At 48.6% G+C, this 25,929-nt stretch overlaps 1 protein-coding gene across 1 annotated transcript in view; it reads left to right on the top strand.

Annotated features, from left to right (window-relative positions):
* The window catches only part of MST1R (macrophage stimulating 1 receptor), a 101,399-nt gene extending 76,065 nt beyond the window's left edge, over positions 1–25,334 (top strand). The window contains exons 8-23 of the mRNA XM_075831979.1: positions 7,190–7,368; positions 7,448–7,586; positions 7,959–8,098; positions 8,205–8,372; positions 14,158–14,236; positions 14,359–14,574; positions 18,609–18,755; positions 19,352–19,511; positions 19,596–19,685; positions 19,887–20,084; positions 20,465–20,545; positions 21,369–21,550; positions 21,640–21,749; positions 21,856–22,021; positions 22,103–22,239; positions 24,502–25,334. Coding sequence (XP_075688094.1) covers positions 7,190–7,368; positions 7,448–7,586; positions 7,959–8,098; positions 8,205–8,372; positions 14,158–14,236; positions 14,359–14,574; positions 18,609–18,755; positions 19,352–19,511; positions 19,596–19,685; positions 19,887–20,084; positions 20,465–20,545; positions 21,369–21,550; positions 21,640–21,749; positions 21,856–22,021; positions 22,103–22,239; positions 24,502–24,751 — 2,442 coding nt within the window. The 3' untranslated portion in view covers positions 24,752–25,334. The remainder of the gene's footprint in view (positions 1–7,189; positions 7,369–7,447; positions 7,587–7,958; positions 8,099–8,204; positions 8,373–14,157; positions 14,237–14,358; positions 14,575–18,608; positions 18,756–19,351; positions 19,512–19,595; positions 19,686–19,886; positions 20,085–20,464; positions 20,546–21,368; positions 21,551–21,639; positions 21,750–21,855; positions 22,022–22,102; positions 22,240–24,501) is intronic.
* Positions 25,335–25,929: the final 595 nt, after the last annotated feature.

Here is a 25,929-nt window from a genome sequence, read left to right as displayed (position 1 = left end):
CCCCCTATAATCACCGATGTAAGGAGCGTCCGTACATTATCACATTATTACAGCGCTGCCCCCTATAATCACCGATGTAAGGAGCGTCCGTACATTATCACATTATTACAGCGCTGCCCCCTATAATCACTGATGTAAGGAGCGTCTGTACATTATCACATTATTACAGCGCTGCCCCCTATAATCACCGATGTAAGGAGCGTCTGTACATTATCACATTATTACAGCGCTGCCCCCTATAATCACCGATGTAAGGAGCGTCTGTACATTATCACATTATTACAGCGCTGCCGCCTATAATCACCGATGTAAGGAGCGTCCGTACATTATCACATTATTACAGCGCTGCCCCCTATAATCACCGATGTAAGGAGCGTCCGTACATTATCACATTATTACAGCGCTGCCCCCTATAATCACCGATGTAAGGAGCGTCCGTACATTATCACATTATTACAGCGCTGCCCCCTATAATCACCGATGTAAGGAGCGTCTGTACATTATCACATTATTACAGCGCGGCCCCCTATAATCACCGATGTAAGGAGCGTCCGTACATTATCACATTATTACAGCGCTGCCGCCTATAATCACCGATGTAAGGAGCGTCTGTACATTATCACATTATTACAGGGCTGCCCCCTATAATCACCGATGTAAGGAGCGTCCGTACATTATCACATTATTACAGGGCTGCCCCCTATAATCACCGATGTAAGGAGCGTCTGTACATTATCACATTATTACACCGCTGCCCCCTATAATCACCGATGTAAGGAGCGTCCGTACATTATCACATTATTACAGCGCTGCCCCCTATAATCACCGATGTAAGGAGCGTCCGTACATTATCACATTATTACAGCGCTGCCCCCTATAATCACTGATGTAAGGAGCGTCTGTACATTATCACATTATTACAGCGCTGCCCCCTATAATCTCCGATGTAAGGAGCGTCCGTACATTATCACATTATTACAGCGCTGCCCCCTATAATCACTGATGTAAGGAGCGTCTGTACATTATCACATTATTACAGCGCGGCCCCCTATAATCACTGATGTAAGGAGCGTCCGTACATTATCACATTATTACAGCGCTGCCCCCTATAATCACCGATGTAAGGAGCGTCCGTACATTATCACATTATTACAGCGCTGCCGCCTATAATCTCCGATGTAAGGAGCGTCTGTACATTATCACATTATTACAGCGCTGCCCCCTATAATCACCGATGTAAGGAGCGTCCGTACATTATCACATTATTACAGCGCTGCCGCCTATAATCTCCGATGTAAGGAGCGTCTGTACATTATCACATTATTACAGCGCTGCCCCCTATAATCACCGATGTAAGGAGCGTCCGTACATTATCACATTATTACAGCGCTGCCCCCTATAATCACCGATGTAAGGAGCGTCTGTACATTATCACATTATTACAGCGCTTCCCCCTATAATCACCGATGTAAGGAGCGTCTGTACATTATCACATTATTACAGCGCTGCCCCCTATAATCACCGATGTAAGGAGCGTCCGTACATTATCACATTATTACAGCGCTGCCCCCTATAATCACCGATGTAAGGAGCGTCCGTACATTATCACATTATTACAGCGCTGCCCCCTATAATCACCGATGTAAGGAGCGTCTGTACATTATCACATTATTACAGCGCTGCCGCCTATAATCACCGATGTAAGGAGCGTCTGTACATTATCACATTATTACAGGGCTGCCCCCTATAATCACCGATGTAAGGAGCGTCCGTACATTATCACATTATTACAGCGCTGCCCCCTATAATCACCGATGTAAGGAGCGTCTGTACATTATCACATTATTACAGCGCTGCCCCCTATAATCTCCGATGTAAGAAGAGTCCGTACATTATCACATTATTACAGCGCTGCCCCCTATAATCACCGATGTAAGAAGCGTCTGTACATTATCACATTATTACACCGCTGCCCCCTATAATCACCGATGTAAGGAGCGTCTGTACATTATCACATTATTACAGCGCTGCCGCCTATAATCACTGATGTAAGGAGCGTCCGTACATTATCACATTATTACAGCGCTGCCCCCTATAATCTCCGATGTAAGGAGCGTCTGTACATTATCACATTATTACAGCGCTGCCCCCTATAATCTCCGATGTAAGGAGCGTCCGTACATTATCACATTATTACAGCGCTGTCCCCTATAATCTCCGATGTAAGGAGCGTCCGTACATTATCACATTATTACAGCGCTGCCGCCTATAATCACCGATGTAAGGAGCGTCCGTACATTATCACATTATTACAGCGCTGCCCCCTATAATCACCGATGTAAGGAGCGTCCGTACATTATCACATTATTACAGCGCTGCCCCCTATAATCACTGATGTAAGGAGCGTCTGTACATTATCACATTATTACAGCGCTGCCCCCTATAATCACCGATGTAAGGAGCGTCTGTACATTATCACATTATTACAGCGCTGCCGCCTATAATCACCGATGTAAGGAGTGTCTGTACATTATCACATTATTACAGCGCGGCCCCCTATAATCTCCGATGTAAGGAGCGTCCGTACATTATCACATTATTACAGCGCTGCCCCCTATAATCACCGATGTAAGGAGCGTCTGTACATTATCACATTATTACAGCGCTGCCCCCTATAATCACTGATGTAAGGAGCGTCTGTACATTATCACATTATTACAGCGCTGCCCCCTATAATCACCGATGTAAGGAGCGTCTGTACATTATCACATTATTACAGCGCTGCCCCCTATAATCACCGATGTAAGGAGCGTCTGTACATTATCACATTATTACAGCGCTGCCCCCTATAATCACCGATGTAAGGAGCGTCTGTACATTATCACATTATTACAGCGCTGCCCCCTATAATCACCGATGTAAGGAGCGTCTGTACATTATCACATTATTACAGCGCTGCCCCCTATAATCACCGATGTAAGGAGCGTCCGTACATTATCACATTATTACACCGCTGCCCCCTATAATCACCGATGTAAGGAGCGTCCGTACATTATCACATTATTACAGGGCTGCCCCCTATAATCACCGATGTAAGGAGCGTCCGTACATTATCACATTATTACACCGCTGCCCCCTATAATCACCGATGTAAGGAGCGTCTGTACATTATCACATTATTACAGCGCTGCCCCCCTATAATCACTGATGTAAGGAGCGTCTGTATATTATCACATTATTACAGCGCTGCCCCCTATAATCTCTGATGTAAGGAGCGTCCGTACATTATCACATTATTACAGCGCTGCCCCCTATAATCACCGATGTAAGGAGCGTCTGTACATTATCACATTATTACAGCGCGGCCCCCTATAATCACCGATGTAAGGAGCGTCTGTACATTATCACATTATTACAGCGCTGCCCCCTATAATCTCCGATGTAAGGAGCGTCTGTACATTATCACATTATTACAGCGCTGCCCCCTATAATCACCGATGTAAGGAGCATCTGTACATTATCACATTATTACAGCGCTGCCCCCTATAATCACCGATGTAAGGAGCGTCCGTACATTATCACATTATTACAGCGCTGCCCCCTATAATCACCGATGTAAGGAGCGTCCGTACATTATCACATTATTACAGCGCTGCCGCCTATAATCACCGATGTAAGGAGCGTCTGTACATTATCACATTATTACAGCGCTGCCCCCTATAATCTCCGATGTAAGGAGCGTCCCGTACATTATCACATTATTACAGCGCTGCCCCCTATAATCACCGATGTAAGGAGTGTCTGTACATTATCACATTATTACAGCGCTGCCCCCTATAATCACCGATGTAAGGAGCGTCTGTACATTATCACATTATTACAGCGCTGCCCCCTATAATCTCCGATGTAAGGAGCGTCCGTACATTATCACATTATTACAGCGCGGCCCCCTATAATCACCGATGTAAGGAGCGTCTGTACATTATCACATTATTACAGCGCTGCCCCCTATAATCACCGATGTAAGGAGCGTCCGTACATTATCACATTATTACAGCGCTGCCCCCTATAATCACCGATGTAAGGAGTGTCTGTACATTATCACATTATTACAGCGCTGCCCCCTATAATCTCCGATGTAAGGAGCGTCTGTACATTATCACATTATTACAGCGCTGCCCCCTATAATCACCGATGTAAGGAGCGTCCGTACATTATCACATTATTACAGCGCTGCCGCCTATAATCACCGATGTAAGGAGCGTCCGTACATTATCACATTATTACACCGCTGCCCCCTATAATCACTGATGTAAGGAGCGTCTGTACATTATCACATTATTACAGCGCTGCCCCCTATAATCACTGATGTAAGAAGAGTCCGTACATTATCACATTATTACAGCGCTGCCCCCTATAATCACTGATGTAAGGAGCGTCTGTACATTATCACATTATTACAGCGCTGCCGCCTATAATCACCGATGTAAGGAGCGTCTGTACATTATCACATTATTACACCGCTGCCCCCTATAATCTCCGATGTAAGGAGCGTCCCGTACATTATCACATTATTACAGCGCTGCCCCCTATAATCACCGATGTAAGGAGCGTCCGTACATTATCACATTATTACAGCGCTGCCCCCTATAATCACCGATGTAAGGAGTGTCTGTACATTATCACATTATTACAGCGCTGCCCCCTATAATCTCCGATGTAAGGAGCGTCCGTACATTATCACATTATTACAGCGCTGCCCCCTATAATCACCGATGTAAGGAGCGTCTGTACATTATCACATTATTACAGCGCTGCCCCCTATAATCACCGATGTAAGGAGCGTCTGTACATTATCACATTATTACAGCGCTGCCCCCTATAATCACCGATGTAAGGAGCGTCTGTACATTATCACATTATTACAGCGCTGCCCCCTATAATCACTGATGTAAGGAGCGTCTGTACATTATCACATTATTACAGCGCTGCCCCCTATAATCTCCGATGTAAGGAGCGTCCGTACATTATCACATTATTACACCGCTGCCCCCTATAATCACCGATGTAAGGAGCGTCTGTACATTATCACATTATTACAGCGCTGCCCCCTATAATCACTGATGTAAGGAGCGTCCGTACATTATCACATTATTACAGCGCTGCCGCCTATAATCACCGATGTAAGGAGCGTCCGTACATTATCACATTATTACAGCGTTGCCGCCTATAATCACCGATGTAAGGAGCGTCCGTACATTATCACATTATTACAGCGCTGCCGCCTATAATCTCCGATGTAAGGAGCGTCTGTACATTATCACATTATTACAGCGCTGCCGCCTATAATCACCGATGTAAGGAGCGTCCGTACATTATCACATTATTACAGGGCTGCCCCCTATAATCACCGATGTAAGGAGCGTCTGTACATTATCACATTATTACAGCGCTGCCCCCTATAATCACCGATGTAAGGAGCGTCTGTACATTATCACATTATTACAGCGCTGCCCCCTATAATCACCGATGTAAGGAGCGTCTGTACATTATCACATTATTACAGCGCTGCCCCCTATAATCACCGATGTAAGGAGCGTCTGTACATTATCACATTATTACAGCGCTGCCGCCTATAATCACTGATGTAAGGAGCGTCCGTACATTATCACATTATTACAGCGCTGCCCCCTATAATCACCTATGTAAGGAGCGTCCGTACATTATCACATTATTACAGGGCTGCCCCCTATAATCTCCGATGTAACGAGCGTCTGTACATTATCACATTATTACAGCGCTGCCCCCTATAATCTCCGATGTAAGGAGCGTCTGTACATTATCACATTATTACAGCGCTGCCCCCTATAATCACCGATGTAAGGAGCGTCTGTACATTATCACATTATTACAGCGCTGCCGCCTATAATCACCGATGTAAGAAGCGTCTGTACATTATCACATTATTACAGCGCTGCCGCCTATAATCACCGATGTAAGGAGCGTCTGTACATTATCACATTATTACAGCGCTGCCCCCTATAATCACCGATGTAAGGAGCGTCTGTACATTATCACATTATTACAGCGCTGCCCCCTATAATCACCGATGTAAGGAGCGTCTGTACATTATCACATTATTACAGCGCTGCCCCCTATAATCACCGATGTAAGGAGCGTCCGTACATTATCACATTATTACAGCGCTGCCCCCTATAATCACCGATGTAAGGAGCGTCTGTACATTATCACATTATTACAGCGCGGCCCCCTATAATCACCGATGTAAGGAGCGTCCGTACATTATCACATTATTACAGCGCTGCCCCCTATAATCACTGATGTAAGGAGCGTCTGTACATTATCACATTATTACAGCGCTGCCCCCTATAATCACCGATGTAAGGAGCATCTGTACATTATCACATTATTACAGCGCTGCCCCCTATAATCACCGATGTAAGGAGCGTCCGTACATTATCACATTATTACAGCGCTGCCCCCTATAATCACCGATGTAAGGAGCGTCTGTACATTATCACATTATTACAGCGCTGCCCCCTATAATCACCGATGTAAGGAGCGTCTGTACATTATCACATTATTACAGCGCTGCCCCCTATAATCACCGATGTAAGGAGCGTCCGTACATTATCACATTATTACAGCGCTGCCCCCTATAATCACCGATGTAAGGAGCGTCTGTACATTATCACATTATTACAGCGCGGCCCCCTATAATCACCGATGTAAGGAGCGTCCGTACATTATCACATTATTACAGCGCTGCCCCCTATAATCATTGCGTGGTAACCAGGGGCAACAAACATGGCTGATTATGTGACCTGGTCCCGGAGATGGCAGGATGAGGCTCCTGTCCTGGGACTACTGATGTTGGTAATGGATGTCAGATGACGGCCGCCGACCTCTGCTCGCAATGGAAAACAGCAGAAAAAAAGGACACATTTTGTGAAAATCCTATGAATCCTGCGTGAAGCCGGGAGATGGGGCAGGTCCGACCATCAGTCCACTCTGACAGCGGCGGCCGCCATGATGTGTCCTCTCGGGTTCATGGACGGGTGTTGGTTATGAACCTCTTTGTTGGGGACTATCAGTGTGCCTGTCCTGACCACCTTACTGACAGTCTCCTCGCGGGTCACAGTCCGTTCATCATATTTTTCTCCTGCAGTTTTATCCCAGATTGGCTCCTCTGACCGGTGGGACGACCATCACCATTTGTGGGAGAGATTTCCAATCCTATAATGTTTATAATGAGCCGCCCAATGCGCAGATCACGGCGGAGACTCACCGGGTGTATGTGGGGTCGCGGCGCTGCTCTGTGGACCTGGAGAAGAGTAGCAGCAAGAGGTAAGGACAGGCAGCCGCTTCTCAGTGCTGGGGCCAGGCTCTGGGTTTCGGGGTCTCATTGGACTTCTTGTCTTTGCAGTCTGGTGTGCACCTTACAGAACGAGGGTCCCCCGAACGCTGCGTCTCCCGCTGACGTCATTGTAACAATTAAGGAAAATCTGAAGAATGTCGCATACTACGTGGATGGCAGCGCCACGGTTGGCGGGTTCAACTTCGTGGTAAGGAATGAATTCCAGATTATACGGCGCAAAACTTGCACCAGATATAAAATGTCCCGGGGGGTCAGAGGTCAGCGGAGCGGATGATGGGACTGACCGGAATGGACAATACTAGGTGGTCCCTGAGATAAAATGAGAAGTCCAGGAGAAATATGGCCGATGAGGCAGAGGGCAGGAAAGTGGGGACCTGAGGGTGCGGGGGTGAAGAGTCCTGAAGGCAGCGGTCCCGGAACGTGTGGCCCATAAACAAGAAGAACGGATAGTCCAATAAGAGTGGGGTCAGGGAATAGATGGTCCGAGGATGAAGGGGTCAAGGCCGGGGCATGGGGTCATCTGGGGACGCTGCTTCCTAATCCTTTTTTTTCCCACCAGGAGCCGCTTCTTACATCTGTGTCTCCGTCTTTCGGACCTTTGACTGGAGGATCTCGTCTAACTTTAAAAGGTCAGAACTTGATGGCGGGACAGAGTCGGCGCGTGTACATCGGGGACTCGGAATGCATTGTGTACAACCTGTGAGTGGTGGGACAGGGTCTCGGCCTGGTCGTAGTGCTGTATGTGGTGGTGGAGAGCTGGACCTGTACGTTACCTACTGATATCTGACCTGATTCTGCCCTTCAGCTCCTGTCCAGCCGCTGACCTGTGCTGCGTCTCCCCTCCGAGCTCTTCCCTGGGACTCGCAGACATCGTATTATGGTTGGACAACGCTCGGACCCCTCACCCCCAGTCCTTCACCTACAAGCCAAACCCAGTCGTCCAAAGTATCCAACCCAACTGCAGCCTGAGCCGGTGAGATATGTTCTACAAATTGAGTAATAGGCACATACATTGCAACAGGGTGTAAAGAAAACACTTCCCAGAATGCAAATCACCAGAACAAGTACTGTGAAGACACTGAACAAGCAGGGAATGCTCGGAGATTTCTGCTCTGAAGCTGCGGACTAGTGAGTGCAGCTCTGGAGTATCATACAAGATGTAACACAGGATCAGTACAGGATAAGTAATGTAATGTATGTACACAGTGACTCCACAGGCAGAATAGTGAGTGCAGCTCTGGAGTATAATACAGGATATAACTCAGGATCAGTACAGGATAAGTAATGTATGTACACAGTGTCTCCACCAGCAGAATAGTGAGTGCAGCTCTGGAGTATAATACAGGATGTAACTCCGGATCAGTACAGGATAAGTAATGTAATGTATGTACACAGTGACTCCACCAGCAGAATAGTGAGTGCAGCTCTGGAGTATAACACAGGATATAACTCAGGATCAGTACAGGATAAGTAATGTAATGTATGTACACAGTGACTCCACCAGCAGAATAGTGAGTGCAGCTCTGGGGTATAATACAGGATGTAACTCAGGATCAGTAGAGGATAAGTAATGCAATGTATGTATACCGTGACTCCACCAGCAGAATAGTGACTGCAGCTCTGGAGTATAATACAGGATGTAACTCAGGATCAGTACAGGATAAGTAATGTATGTACACAGTGACTCCACCAGTAGAATAGTGAGTGCAGCTCTGGAGTATAATACAGGATGTAACTCAGGATCAGTACAGGATAAGTAATGTAATGTAATGTATGTACACAGTGACTCCTCCAGCAGAATAGTGAGTGCAGCTCTGGAGCATAATTCAGGATATAACTCAGGATCAGTACAGGATAAGTAATGTAATGTAATGTATGTACACAGTGACTCCTCCAGCAGAATAGTGAGTGCAGCTCAGGAGCATAATTCAGGATCAGTACAGGATAAGTAATGTAATGTATGTACACAGTGTCTCCACCAGCAGAATAGTGAGTGCAGCTCTGGGGTATAATACAGGATGTAACTCAGGATCAGTACAGGATAAGTAATGTAATGTATGTACACAGTGACTCCACCAGCAGAATAGTGAGTGCAGCTCTGGAGTATAATACAGGATATATCTCAGGATCAGTACAGGATAAGTAATGTAATGTATGTACACAGTGACTCCCCCAGCAGAATAGTGAGCGCAGCTCTGGAGTATAATACAGGATGTAACTCAGGATCAGTACAGGATAAGTAATGTAATGTATGTACACAGTGACCACCAGCAGAATAGTGAGTGCAGCTCTGGAGTATAATACAGGATGTAACTGCGGATCAGTACAGGATAAGTAATGTAATGTATGTACACAGTAACTCCAGCAGCAGAATAATGAGTGCAGCTCTGGAGTATAATACAGGATGTAACTCAGGATCAGTACGGGATAAGTAATGTATGTACACAGTGACTCCACTAGCAGAATAGTGAGTACAGCTCTGGAGTATAATACAGGATATAACTCAGGAACAGTACAGGATAAGTAATGTCATGTATGTACACAGTGACTCCACTAGCAGAATAGTGAGTGCAGCTCTGGAGCATAATACAGGATATAACTCCGGATCAGTACAGGATAAGTAATGTCATGTATGTACACAGTGACTCCACTAGCAGAATAGTGAGTGCAGCTCTGGAGTATAATACAGGATGTAACTCAGGATCAGTACAGGATAAGTAATGTATGTACACAGTGACTCCACCAGCAGAATAGTGAGTGCAGCTCTGGAGTATAATACAGTATGTAACTCAGGATCAGAACAGGATAAGTAATGTATGTACACAGTGACTCCACCAGCAGAATAGTGAGTGCAGCTCTGGAGTATAATACAGGATATATCTCAGGATCAGTACAGGATAAGTAATGTAATGTATGTACACAGTGATTCCACCAGCAGAATAGTGAGCGCAGCTCTGGAGTATAATACAGGATGTAACTCAGGATCAGTACAGGATAAGTAATGTAATGTATGTACACAGTGACTCCACCAGCAGAATAGTGAGTGCAGCTCTGGAGTATAATACAGGATATAACTCAGGATCAGTACAGGATAAGTAATGTAATGTATTTACACAGTGACTCCACCAGCAGAATAGTGAGTGCAGCTCTGGAGTATAATACAGGATGTAACTCAGGATCAATACGGGATAAGTAATGTATGTACACAGTGACTCTACCAGCAGAATAGTGAGTGCAGCTCTGGAGTATAATACAGGATGTAACTCAGGATCAGTACAGGATAAGTAATGTAATGTATGTACACAGTGACTCCACCAGCAGAATAGTGAGTGCAGCTCTGGAGTATAATACAGGATATAACTCAGGATCAGTACAGGATAAGTAATGTAATGTATGTACACAGTGTCTCCACCAGCAGAATAGTGAGTGCAGCTCTGGGGTATAATACAGGATATATCTCAGGATCAGTACAGGATAAGTAATGTAATGTATGTACACAGTGATTCCACCAGCAGAATAGTGAGCGCAGCTCTGGAGTATAATACAGGATGTAACTCAGGATCAGTACAGGATAAGTAATGTAATGTATGTACACAGTGACTCCACCAGCAGAATAGTGAGTGCAGCTCTGGAGTATAATACAGGATATATCTCAGGATCAGTACAGGATAAGTAATGTAATGTATGTACACAGTGACTCCCCCAGCAGAATAGTGAGCGCAGCTCTGGAGTATAATACAGGATGTAACTCAGGATCAGTACAGGATAAGTAATGTAATGTATGTACACAGTGACCACCAGCAGAATAGTGAGTGCAGCTCTGGAGTATAATACAGGATGTAACTGCGGATCAGTGCAGGATAAGTAATGTAATGTATGTACACAGTAACTCCAGCAGCAGAATAATGAGTGCAGCTCTGGAGTATAATACAGGATGTAACTCAGGATCAGTACGGGATAAGTAATGTATGTACACAGTGACTCCACTAGCAGAATAGTGAGTACAGCTCTGGAGTATAATACAGGATATAACTCAGGAACAGTACAGGATAAGTAATGTCATGTATGTACACAGTGACTCCACTAGCAGAATAGTGAGTGCAGCTCTGGAGCATAATACAGGATATAACTCCGGATCAGTACAGGATAAGTAATGTCATGTATGTACACAGTGACTCCACTAGCAGAATAGTGAGTGCAGCTCTGGAGTATAATACAGGATGTAACTCAGGATCAGTACAGGATAAGTAATGTATGTACACAGTGACTCCACCAGCAGAATAGTGAGTGCAGCTCTGGAGTATAATACAGTATGTAACTCAGGATCAGAACAGGATAAGTAATGTATGTACACAGTGACTCCACCAGCAGAATAGTGAGTGCAGCTCTGGAGTATAATACAGGATATATCTCAGGATCAGTACAGGATAAGTAATGTAATGTATGTACACAGTGATTCCACCAGCAGAATAGTGAGCGCAGCTCTGGAGTATAATACAGGATGTAACTCAGGATCAGTACAGGATAAGTAATGTAATGTATGTACACAGTGACTCCACCAGCAGAATAGTGAGTGCAGCTCTGGAGTATAATACAGGATATAACTCAGGATCAGTACAGGATAAGTAATGTAATGTATTTACACAGTGACTCCACCAGCAGAATAGTGAGTGCAGCTCTGGAGTATAATACAGGATGTAACTCAGGATCAATACGGGATAAGTAATGTATGTACACAGTGACTCTACCAGCAGAATAGTGAGTGCAGCTCTGGAGTATAATACAGGATGTAACTCAGGATCAGTACAGGATAAGTAATGTAATGTATGTACACAGTGACTCCACCAGCAGAATAGTGAGTGCAGCTCTGGAGTATAATACAGGATATAACTCAGGATCAGTACAGGATAAGTAATGTAATGTATGTACACAGTGTCTCCACCAGCAGAATAGTGAGTGCAGCTCTGGGGTATAATACAGGATATATCTCAGGATCAGTACAGGATAAGTAATGTAATGTATGTACACAGTGATTCCACCAGCAGAATAGTGAGCGCAGCTCTGGAGTATAATACAGGATGTAACTCAGGATCAGTACAGGATAAGTAATGTAATGTATGTACACAGTGACTCCACCAGCAGAATAGTGAGTGCAGCTCTGGAGTATAATACAGGATATAACTCAGGATCAGTACAGGATAAGTAATGTAATGTATGTATACAGTGACTCCAGCAGCAGAATAATGAGTGCAGCTCTGGAGTATAATACAGGATGTAACTCAGGATCAGTACGGGATAAGTAATGTATGTACACAGTGACTCTACCAGCAGAATAGTGAGTGCAGCTCTGGAGTATAATACAGGATGTAACTCAGGATCAGTACAGGATAAGTAATGTAATGTATGTACACAGTGACTCCACCAGCAGAATAGTGAGTGCAGCTCTGGAGTATAATACAGGATGTAACTCAGGATCAGTACGGGATAAGTAATGTATGTACACAGTGACTCTACCAGCAGAATAGTGAGTGCAGCTCTGGAGTATAATACAGGATGTAACTCAGGATCAGTACAGGATAAGTAATGTAATGTATGTATACAGTGACTCCAGCAGCAGAATAATGAGTGCAGCTCTGTAGTATAATACAGGATGTAACTCAGGATCAGTACAGGATAAGTAATGTATGTACACAGTGACTCCACCAGCAGAATAGTGAGTGCAGCTCTGGGGTATAATACAGGATATAACTCAGGATCAGTACAGGATAAGTAATGTATGTACACAGTGACACCACCAGCAGAATAGTGAGTGCAGCTCTGGGGTATAATACAGGATGTAACTCAGGATCAGTACAGGATAAGTAATGTAATGTATGTACACAGTGACTCCACCAGCAGAATAGTGAGTGCAGCTCTGGAGTATAATACAGGATGTAACTCAGGATCAGTACAGGATAAGTAATGTAATGTATGTACACAGTGACTCCACCAGCAGAATAGTGAGTGCAGCTCTGGAGTATAATACAGGATGTAACTCAGGATCAGTACAGGATAAGTAATGTAATGTATGTACACAGTGACTCCACCAGCAGAATAGTGAGTGCTGCTCTGGAGTATAATAATACTGACTGTATTTCGGATCAGTACAGGATGTGTGCTGCATTTCTTCAGTGATATGTTTGCTTTTTATACCATGTAGGCATAAATCCCAAAGAAAAGAGTCAGTATCTGGTTTAACTATAAACAGCGGACACGTATCGCCCATCCAGTCTCCTGAAATAATTCTTCAACTTTTTAATAGACTTTGTGTTTCAGCTCCTCACTATTTCTAAGATTACTGCTTGCCATAAGTGAATGGGAACATTCTTGTTCACATTCAGAGGATGAAAACCCAACCTAATCCCGCTCGCACAGCTGAAAGCTAGTTACAGTGTATCAGTGCAGGTAAGAGCTCTCGGCCAGTGTTTAGGACCAATAGAATTTGTGTTGCTGTTGTGTTTAGCTCACAGAGAATTGTCTACATTGATACATTATAACAAACCCATCAGCAGTTTGAGCTGGACTAGGTCAGGATGGATCTGAGCAAGAATGTTTCCACTGACAGCAAGCAGAGAACTTGAAAATTAAATTGAAACAAAGTGTGTTAGAAAGTTTCAGACCTGTTTCCTGTACATTGCTGGAGCTTCGGGTGTAGTAATCGCTGCGGGTCGCGGCTCGGGATATCGGCGCCTCCTGCTCACCGTCTCTTCTCTCTACAGGGGGAGCAGGCTGACTATTCAGGGCTCAAACCTGGATTCTGTGTCCAGTATGACGGTCTGGTATGGAGGGAAGAAGCAGGTGATTGAGTCTCCCGGACCTGGGGGTGAAGAGGTCCCCAGGACTTCTAAATCTGCACACTCCCCATATATAGATCTGCTGCGCGTCCTATCAGTGTGCGATTAACCCCTTGTGTTCCGCAGGTCTGTGAAGGCGCCTTCTCCCCTGACCGCATCCTCTGCAGCACCCCCACATTAGATGATAAGATTTGGTTTGGGGTCCTGAGTCTGGAGCTGGATGGATATTCCTATAATTACTCCGGACGTTTCACCTCCTTCAATAATTACATTATTTACCCGTTTGAAAATGATGAGAAGATATTCCAGCTGAAAAAGGGGGAGAACGAGATCGAGACGCACGTAAGTTACTGGGACATATGAGGAGGGGGGTCTGTGGAGGGGACAGGTGAGGAGGGGGGGGTCTGTAGAGGGGACAGGTGAGGAGGGGGGGGTCTGTAGAGGGGACAGGTGAGGAGGGGGGGGGTCTGTAGAGGGGACAGGTGAGGTGGGGGGGGTCTGTAGAGGGGACAGGTGAGGAGGGGGGTCTGTAGAGGGGACAGGTGAGGAGGGGGGGGGGTCTGTAGAGGGGACAGGTGAGGAGGGGGGGGTCTGTAGAGGGGACAGGTGAGGAGGGGGGGGTCTGTAGAGGGGACAGGTGAGGAGGGGGGGGTCTGTAGAGGGGACATATGAGGTGGAGGGGTCTGTAGAGGGGATAGGTGAGGAGGGGGGGGTCTGTAGAGGGGACATATGAGGTGGGGGGTTCTGTAGAGGGGACATATGAGGTGGAGGGGTCTGTAGAGGGGACAGGTGAGGAGGGGGGGTCTGTAGAGGGGACATATGGGGTGGGGGGGTCTGTAGAGGGGACATATGGGGTGGGGGGGTCTGTAGAGGGGACATATGGGGTGGGGGGGTCTGTTGAGGGGACATATGAGGGGGGGGTTCTGTAGAGGGGACATATGAGGTGGGGGGTTGTAGAGGGGTCTACTACAGTAAAGGTCATCCTGTATATGAGTCGTGTCTGTGTGATTGTGTTTATTGGGGGTGGGGCAGGAGATCGTCCTCGGGTTGATGTAGAGTAGGGGGTGGTGTTGGGTGGGCTTTATGTAGGTTTAGGGTTTGGGGAGGGACCTTCCTTCCTTGTTCCAGGATCTCTCCCCATCAGCCGAGGTCTGGAGTTTATAATCTGATTGATGAGAGTAAAATCCATTCATATGTTAAATACAAGGACCAGTTAGGCGGGTGTGGTGGGGGAGGGGATATTGGTCTCCGTGGTGGTGGCGGCGGGTGTGGTGGGGCAGGGGATATTGGTCTCGGTGATGGCGGCGGGTGTGGTGGGGGAGGGGATATTGGTCTCGGTGATGGCGGCGGGTGTGGTGGGGGAGGGGATATTTGTCTCGCTGATGGCGGCGGGTGTGGTGGGGGAGAGGATATTGGTCTCGGTGGTGGCAGCGGGTGTGGTGGGGGGGATATTGGTCTCGGTGATGGCGGCGGGTGTGGTGGGGAGGGGATATTGGTCTCGTGATGGCGGCGGGTGTGGTGGGTTGGGGATATTGGTCTCGGTGTTGGCGGCGGGTGTGGTGGTGGAGGGGAATTTGGTCTCGGTGATGGCGGGTGTGCTGGGGGAGGGGATATTGGTCCCAGTGGTGGTGGCGGCGGCGGGTGTGGTGGGGGATGGGATATTGGTCTCAGTGATGGTGGCGGGTGTAGTGGGGGAGGGGATATTGGTCTCGGTGATGGCGGCGGGTGTGCTGGGGGAGGGGATATTGGTCTCGGTGATGGCGGGTGTGCTGGGGGAGGGGATATTGGTCTCGGTGGTGGTAGCGGCGGCGGCGGGTGTAGTGGGGGAGGGGATATTGGTCTCAGTGATGGTGGCGGGTGTAGTGGGGGAGGGGATATTGGTCTCGGTGATGGCGGCGGGTGTGGTGGGGGAGGGGATATTGGTCTCGGTGATGGCGGCGGGTGTGGTGGGGGAGGGGATATTGGTCTTGGTCATGGCGGGAAGGTGTGCTGGGGGAGGGGATATTGGTCTCGGTGATGGCGGCGGGTGTGGCGGGGGAGGGGATATTGGTCTCGGTGATGGCGGCGGGTGTGGTGGGGCAGGGGATATTGGTCTCGGTGATGGCGGCGGGTGTGGTGGGGGAGGGGATATTGGTCTCGGTGATGGCGGCGGGTGTGGTGGGGGAGGGGATATTTGTCTCGCTGATGGCGGCGGGTGTGGTGGGGGAGAGGATATTGGTCTCGGTGGTGGCAGCGGGTGTGGTGGGGGGGATATTGGTCTCGGTGGTGGTAGCGGGTGTGGTGGGGGGGATATTGGTCTCGGTGATGGCGGCGGGTGTGGTGGGGAGGGGATATTGGTCTCGTGATGGCGGCGGGTGTGGTGGGTTGGGGATATTGGTCTCGGTGTTGGCGGCGGGTGTGGTGGCGGAGGGGATATTGGTCTCGGTGATGTCGGCGGGTGTGGTGGGGGAGGGGAATTTGGTCTCGGTGATGGCGGGTGTGGTGGGGGAGGGGATATTGGTCTCGGTGGTGGTGGCGGCGGCGGGTGTGGTGGGGGATGGGATATTGGTCTCAGTGATGGTGGCGGGTGTAGTGGGGGAGGGGATATTGGTCTCGGTGATGGCGGCGGGTGTGCTGGGGGAGGGGATATTGGTCTCGGTGATGGCGGGTGTGCTGGGGGAGGGGATATTGGTCTCGGTGGTGGTGGCGGCGGCGGGTGTGGTGGGGGAGGGGATATTGGTCTCAGTGATGGTGGCGGGTGTAGTGGGGGAGGGGATATTGGTCTCGGTGATGGCGGGTGTGCTGGGGGAGGGGATATTGGTCTCGGTGGTGGTAGCGGCGGCGGGTGTGGTGGGGGAGGGGATATTGGTCTCAGTGATGGTGGCGGGTGTAGTGGGGGAGGGGATATTGGTCTCGGTGATGGCGGCGGGTGTGGTGGGGGAGGGGATATTGGTCTTGGTGATGGCGGCGGGTGTGCTGGGGGAGGGGATATTGGTCTCGGTGATGGCGGCGGGTGTGGCGGGGGAGGGGATATTGGTCTCGGTGATGGCGGCGGGTATGCTGGGGGAGGGGATATTGGTCTCGGTGATGGCGGCGGCTGTGGTGGGGGAGGGGATATTGGTCTCGGTGATGGCGGCGGGTGTGGTGGGGGAGGGGATATTGGTCTCGGTGATGGCGGTGGGTGTGGTGGGGGAGGGGATATTGGTCTCGGTGATGGTGGCGGGTGTGCTGGGGGAGGGGATATTGGTCTCGGTGATGGCGGCGGGTGTGGTGGGGGAGGGGATATTGGTCTTGGTTATGGTGGCGGGTGTGCTGGGGGGGGGGATATTGGTCTCGGTGATGGCGGCGGGTGTAGTGGGGGAGGGGATGTTGGTCTTGGTGATGGCGGCTGGTGTGGTGGGGGAGGGGATATTGGTCTTGGTGATGGCAGCGGGTATGCTGGGGGAGGGGATATTGGTCTCGGTGATGGCGGCGGCTGTGGTGGGGGAGGGGATATTGGTCTCGGTGATGGCGGCGGGTGTGGTGGGGGAGGTGATATTGGTCTCGGTGATGGCGGTGGGTGTGGTGGGGGAGGGGATATTGGTCTCGGTGATGGTGGCGGGTGTGCTAGGGGAGGGGATATTGGTCTCGGTGATGGCGGCGGGTGTGGTGGGGGAGGGGATATTGGTCTTGGTGATGGCGGCGGGTGTGCTGGGGGAGGGGATATTGGTCTCGGTGATGGCGGCGGGTGTAGTGGGGGAGGGGATATTTGTCTTGGTGATGGCGGCTGGTGTGGTGGGGGAAGGGATATTGGTCTCGGTGATGGCGGCCGGTGTGCTGGGGGAGGGAATATTGGTCTCGGTGATGGTGGCCGGTGTGCTGGGGGAGGGGATATTGGTCTCGGTGATGGCGGCCGGTGTAGTGGGGGAGGGGATATTGGTCTTGGTGATGGCGGCTGGTGTGGTGGGGGAGGGGATATTGGTCTCGGTGATGGCGGCCGGTGTGCTGGGGGAGGGAATATTGGTCTCAGTGATGGCGGCCGGTGTGCTGGGGGAGGGGATATTGGTCTCGGTGATGGCGGCCAGTGTGCTGGGGGAGGGGATATTGGTCTCCGTGGTGGCGGCGGTGGGTGTGCGCTCGGGGTGTGTTCAGACATTGAGGTGCAGTAAAAGCGACCTCTATCATCGTTATTCCCGTGATTTTAGTGCGGTTTTCGTTGCGGTTTTAACTACAAGGTTTGGATAGACTCTGATCCCTGTAATGATGTGACTGCATCTCACACAAAGTATCACTCCCATCATCCTGTCCCAGGAGCTCACATATTTCCCTATGATATCACATTATGGCCCCTGCGTCGTCTTACTCCATAATGTTCGGAGATCTGATCCCTCTGGTGACTTTTACCTTTCCCCTTCCAGCATAAGTTCCTGTCTCGGTTGTACAACTGCCTCAATATCTCCATGACGGTGGACGGACGAGAGTGTTACCCCAAAGTCCTGGATAATGAAATCACCTGCAGGATTCCTAAGGACGTGGTCATCCCGTCAAAGGGGGCGCTCGTCCAGGTACAGCGTCGTGTCCCAACCATACCAAACCGCTCTTACCTGTCCGTGTCTATACCTAACCTTCATGTCAGTGAATGTGACCTCCTGCGTCCTGTCAGTGAATGTAACCACCCTGTCAGTGAACGTGGCCTCCCGTGTCGTCAGTGAACGTGGCCTCCCGTGTCCTGTCAGTGAACGTGGCCTCCCGTGTCCTGTCAGTGAACGTGGCCTCCCGTGTCCTGTCAGTGAACGTGGCCTCCCGTGTCCTGTCAGTGAACGTGGCCTCCCGTGTCCTGTAAGTGAACGTGGCCTCCCGTGTCCTGTCAGTGAATGTTTACCTCCTGTGTCCTGTCAGTGAATGTAACCTCCTGCGTCCTGTCACTGAACGTGGCCTCCCGTGTCCTGTCAGTGAATGTGACCTCCCTGTCAGTGAATGTGGCTTCCTGTGTCCTGTCAGTAAATGTGACCTCCCTGTCAGTGAATGTGACCTCCCTGTCAGTGAATGTGACCTCCCTGTCAGTGAATGTGACCTCCCTGTCAGTGAATGTGACCTCCCTGTCAGTGAACGTGGCTTCCTGTGTCCTGTCCTTGGTCTTATACCTATATCCGGTCGCCAGGTTTGCGTGGACGGTGTCTGCACGGATTTGGGACGTGTGGTTGTCGTTAATCTGCTGGACCCCGTACTGGGGATCGCGCTGGGGTCGGTCGCCTCCTTACTGGTTGCTGCAGTTTTAATTTTCCTTCTATTAAAACAAAGAAAGAAAAAAAAGAAGAAAGGTGAGACGAGCGGACGGCGACCATGACTGGCGTGACGCGGCAAGCACGAGCGTCCGGTATAACCTGCCTCTTACTTATTTACAGTAACGGAAAACCTGGAATTACTGGCGAATAATAACCGAGGAACCGCCGTCTCTCCGGTCCCTTTTCCTCATGGCGACTACAGGGAGTCGTGTAAGTGTTCACTGTATCTGATCCACAAGAACGCCGCCGCCGCCGGAGTAATGGCGTTCACTCTGCATAAATGACCGGACGCACGGCGTGATGACTGTGTTTGATTTTCAGTGTGTCATTCGGGGGTTTCAGAAAGCTGGGTGACAACCGGAGGGCAACGTAACGGCCACCAATAAAATTGTGTGAATTTTCTCCTCTTAGATATACCGAGCGGCAGTTCCGGAGGAGTGTCGTACCGCGGCGGCCTGTACTCTGCCGGCAGCATCGGGGCCGGATCCACGCCGCTCCTGCTCACCAGTCTCCTTGATAACCTGAGGCCGGAGCTGCTGGATGAAGTGAAGGACGTCCTGATCCCGGAGAACCGTCTGATCACACACCGCGACCGAATAATTGGCAAAGGTCAGACCTTGTAGAGCGCGACGACCGGCGACACTAACGTGGCGGCAAATGGCGAACCTTAAAGATTATGTAATGAACTGGCGGAAGTAAATGCCCCCCCCCCCCCCCGCCTGAAATAACTCCCTGTCCTGTCAATCACGCAATGTAACTCCGCCACTTCCTGTTTCCTGGGAGTCATGTGACCCCACTTGGCTCTCCTGATTGGGTGAGGGGGGCCCATGGGACCAGCAATGTCCAGTCTCCTGAGGGACACTTCATCAGGTCAATAGTGGGTATTATTGTTCTTCGGGGGTTGGTACGATGTCCGCCCGACCCGCTGATTGTAAACGTGCCGCCCCCTCAGTGTCCAGGACTCTCATGTCCCTTCTTTGCCTCCTCAGGTCATTTTGGGAGCGTTTACCATGGAACGTACATTGATGAGGACGGCCAGGAGCTGCACTGCGCTGTCAAGTCCCTGAACAGTAAGGACAACAGCAGAGAGTAACGAATCCTGTACTGATCCACAGTTACATCTTATACTCCAGTCACAGTCAGAGCTGCACTTAATATTCTAATGGCTGCTACTTAAAATTGATCAGCACTGTGCGGACTCCCCCCATAAGATCTGAAAACCCATAATGCATAGCGGGATGCTACATCCGACTACTATACAGAGCTTGGTGTAAGTGCTTCAAGTTCCACAATGCACCACAGCAGAATTTGCATCGGACAGACAGTGTAGATAAGAGTGACATGAGGGAAGGTCAGATAAAGACAGCTCTGGATGTGACTGGAGTATAAGACTTGATGTAACTGCAGAATAGTGACTGCAGCTCTGACTGAGACTGGAGTATAAGACATGACGTAACCGCAGAATAGTGAGTGCAGCTCTGGATGTGACTGGAGTATAAGACATGACGTAACCGCAGAATAGTGAGTGCAGCTCTGGCTGTGATTGGAGTATAAGACATGACGTAGCGCAGAATAGTGAGTGCAGCTCTGACTGTGACTGGAGTATAAGACATGACGTAACTGCAGAATAGTGAGTGCAGCTCTGGCTGAGACTGGAGTATAAGACATGATGTAACTGCAGAATAGTGAGTGCAGCTCTGACTGTGACTAGAGTATAAGACATGACATAACCGCAGAATAGTGAGTGCAGCTCTGACTGTGACTGGTGTATAAGACATGATGTAACCACAGAATAGTGAGTGCAGCTCTGGCTGTGACTGGAGTATAAGACTTGATATGAGTGAAGGATTTACAGTTGTTTTGTAGGTTTCATTGATTTCGTGTGTCCTGTAGGGATCACTGATGTGGAGGAGGTGGAGGAGTTCCTCCGGGAGGGGATCCTGATGAAGGAATTTCATCACCTCCACGTCCTGTCCCTCATTGGGATATTTCTGCCGCGGGAGGGTCTCCCACTGGTCGTCCTCCCGTATATGTCACACGGGGACCTGAGACACTTCATCCGCAGCGAGGATCGGGTGAGTGCTTGTCTGTTACTAGAGCCCGCCCTGGGGGGTCACCATTATAGGGGTGATAATGATACGGGGCCGTGTCTGTCTCCACGCAGAGTCCCACAGTGAAGGATCTGGTCGGCTTCGGGCTGCAGGTTTCCCGGGGGATGGAATATTTAGCACAGAGGAAGTTTGTGCACAGAGACCTGGCCGCCCGGAACTGCATGTGAGTGACGGAGCTCGGGGTCCGGGTTATAACCCGTGATATTATTACCCCCCTCCACGTGGGGACCCCCCAGGTAGCGTCGTGACAGGTTCTCTGTGTCTTCCAGGCTCGATGAGATGTATAAGGTGAAGGTGGCCGATTTTGGCCTCGCTCGGGACGTGTTTGATAAAGAATATTACAGCGTCCGGCGCCATAAGAACGCACGATTGCCGGTGAAATGGATGGCGCTGGAGAGTCTACAGACCCAGAAATTCACCACAAAGAGTGACGTGGTGAGAGGGCAGGAAGACCAGGGAAAGGGGGGCAGATTGTATGCCATAATGAATGACCCCTGTATATATTTTTCCTTCCAGTGGTCTTTTGGGGTGCTGCTGTGGGAGCTGATGACACGAGGAGCTCCCCCATATCCAGATGTGGATCCATATGATATTACCAGATACCTGTACAGGGGAAGACGTCTCCCACAACCGGAGTACTGCCCAGACCCCCTGTGAGTCCCATATCTCCTATATACAGTGATGAAGCTTTATTTACATTAGACTGGACACCGGCCCTTTAAGGGGTTAAAGAGTCTATTATATTGTTATTTCTAGTACTGTGACTTTAAATTATTTCAATACATCTAAATCTGTCCAAAAATCGATTCTAATTAATAAATCTTTATAGGGGGGAAATCCCTCACACAGAGACATATGGGGGAATTTATTAACATTTATACAACAGTTTTCTGGCGTAGTAAAGTTGCGAAAGGGTCCAAAGCACACAATGCGATTTTTGACGTTTTTACGCCGCATTTGGCACTTTTGCGGAAAGAGAGGCGTGGCTTTGAAAAAGGGGTGGGCTCGACACATTTATTATAATTTACGCCAGAAAACTACATAAATTTTAGTGCAAATCTACGGCCGCTCCTATAGCGTTACATGATAACATTCTGCTACCTGCAGCGACCACTAGAGGGAGCTCACTACATACAGATATATACAGCTCCCATAGAGTTACATGATAACATTCTGCTGCCTGCAGCCACCACTAGGAGGAGCTCACTACCTACAGATATATACAGCTCCCATAGAGTTACATGATAACATTCTGCTGCCTGCAGCCACCACTAGGGGGAGCTCACTACATACAGATATATACAGCTCCCATAGAGTTACATGATAACATTCTGCTGCCTGCAGCCACCACTAGGGGGAGCTCACTACATACAGATATACACAGCTCCCATAGAGTTACGTAACATTCTGCCTGCAGCCACCACTAGGAGGAGGTCACTACATACAGGTATATACAGCTCCCATAGAGTTACATGATAACATTCTGCTGCCTGCAGTCACCACTAGATGGAGCTCACTACATACAGATATATATATACAGCTCCCATAGAGTTACATGATAACATTCTGCTGCCTGCAGCCACCACTAGGAGGAGGTCACTACATACAGATATATACAGCTGCCATAGAGTTACATGATAACATTCTGCTGCCTGCAGCCACCACTAGAGGGAGTTCATTACATACAGGTATATACAGCTCCCATAGAGTTACATGATAACATTCTGCTGCCTGCAGTCACCACTAGATGGAGCTCACTACATACAGATATATATATACAGCTCCCATAGAGTTACATGATAACATTCTGTTGCCTGCAGCCACCACTAGGGGGAGCTCACTACATACAGATATACACAGCTCCCATAGAGTTACATGATAACATTCTGCTGCCTGCAGCCACCACTAGGGGGAGCTCACTACATACAGATATATACAGCTCCCATAGAGTTACATGATAACATTCTGCTTCCTGCAGCCACCACTAGAGGGAGCTCACTACATACAGATATATACAGCTCCCATAGAGTTACATGATAACATTCTGCTGCCTGCAGTCACCACTAGATGGAGCTCACTACATACAGATATATATATACAGCTCCCATAGAGTTACATGATAACATTCTGCTGCCTGCAGCCACCACTAGGGGGAGCTCACTACATACAGATATATACAGCTCCCATAGAGTTACATGATAACATTCTGCTGTCTGCAGCCACCACTAGGGGGAGCTCACTACATACAGATATATACAGCTCCCATAGAGTTACATGATAACATTCTGCTGCCTGCAGCCACCACTAGGGGGAGCTCACTACATACAGATATATACAGCTCCCATAGAGTTACATGATAACATTCTGCTGCCTGCAGCCACCACTAGAGGGAGCTCACTACATACAGATATATACAGCTCCCATAGAGTTACATGATAACATTCTGCTGCCTGCAGTCACCACTAGATGGAGCTCACTACATACAGATATATATATACAGCTCCCATAGAGTTACATGATAACATTCTGCTGCCTGCAGCCACCACTAGGGGGAGCTCACTACATACAGATATATACAGCTCCCATAGAGTTACATGATAACATTCTGCTGCCTGCAGCCACCACTAGGGGGAGCACACTACATACAGATATATACAGCTCCCATAGAGTTACATGATAACATTCTGCTGCCCACAGTCATCACTTATTTGTGTACCTAAATTTTGCTTTAAAAGTGCTTTGTTTGTGGGCTGTTATTGGGTGGGTCTTTTGCTCTGCTGGATGCCCCTGTTCCCCCTTTATTTTCTGTACTTCATCCCAGTGCTTGTTATATAAAGCAGTGGATTGGCCCCCCAGCATGTCAGAGGAGGGACCCCAATGATCGTATTTCATGCATGTTTCCTTTGTCTCGGCAGCTACACTTTGATGCTGCAGTGCTGGAGTCCGCACCCTGAGGAGCGGCCGACCTTCACCCAGCTGGTCAGTGAGATGGAGTTCATCTCGAACTCCCTGTTGGGCGACCACTACATTAATCTGAACGTTACTTATATCAACATGGATTGCGACCAGTTGTACCCCCCAGCACCGCACGGCTCTGAGGATGAGCTAGAGGACGCCATTACTGACGAGGAGGATGAGGAAGATGGAGCAAAAGGAACCATGTGAGGGTCATGTGACTGTAGGGTGACGCCCACGCTGAAGTGTTTGCACAGTAATGACACAATATAAAATCTGCGGCTCCTCATAGGATGGAAACTTCCAGCATGGGCGGAGCTTTATCTGTGCCGCCACCCCACAGCGCAACGTTACATTGTTACTACGTCGTCTCATTGAAAAACGGAATCTGCAGCTCTAGATACATTTATAGCAACCAAAGAATCTTCACAGATTTCATTTTATAATGTGGTGAAGTGTAAAGACGGCTCCGCACTGCGACCATTAAACCGACAGCGAGGACCTCATGCCCCACGTGCTCCGTAAACTGACCGTGACCACATAAGACGTGACCGCTGAATCCCCCCGAGCTTCACATTTCTGCCCTCCCCCGTTATTATACGTTATAATGTACAGTGGGTGATTATTGTGCGGCTTCCTTTCATGGGTGGGATTATACTTGAATTGTACAGAGCTCTACACTCCCTGTATATAACGCTATCAAGAGGAATATTTTTGTACAAAGATTTGGGATAAATGAGCAGAAACTTTCTTGCCTTCGTGTCTGTAAATAAAGTAAATCTACTTTCTTATATTCAGAGTGAAAGACGTTTCATATTTCCTACGGGAGTCGGGGTCTCAGGAGTAGCACCCCCGAAATGTCCTCATCAATCTGCCAAATGATCAACTCGTGCTTGTTACTTAGATTTCCAACGTTTTCACCGATCGACCCCTGAACTCCATTATACAGCTTATATATATGAATCTACTCTACAGCGGAGTCACTGTGTACATTACTTATGTACACAGTGACTCCACCAGCAGAATAGTGAGTGCAGCTCTGGAGTATAATACTGGATATAACTCAGGATCAGTACAGGATAAGTAATGTATGTACACAGTGACTCCACCAGCAGAATAGTGAGTGCAGCTCTGGAGTATAATACAGGATGTAACTCAGGATCAGTACAGGATAAGTAATGTATGTACACAGTGACTCCACCAGCAGAATAGTGAGTGCAGCTCTGGAGTACAATACAGGATGTAACTCAGGATCAGTACAGGATAAGTAATGTAATGTATGTACACAGTGACTCCACCAGCAGAATAGTGAGCGCAGCTCTGGAGTATAATACAGGATGTAACTCAGGATCAGTACAGGATAAGTAATGTAATGTATGTACACAGTG

Source organism: Rhinoderma darwinii, chromosome 7 (genome assembly GCF_050947455.1).
Source record: "Rhinoderma darwinii isolate aRhiDar2 chromosome 7, aRhiDar2.hap1, whole genome shotgun sequence".
Classification (NCBI taxonomy): domain Eukaryota; kingdom Metazoa; phylum Chordata; class Amphibia; order Anura; family Rhinodermatidae; genus Rhinoderma; species Rhinoderma darwinii.
This window is presented reverse-complemented; position numbering and strand designations above follow the sequence as displayed.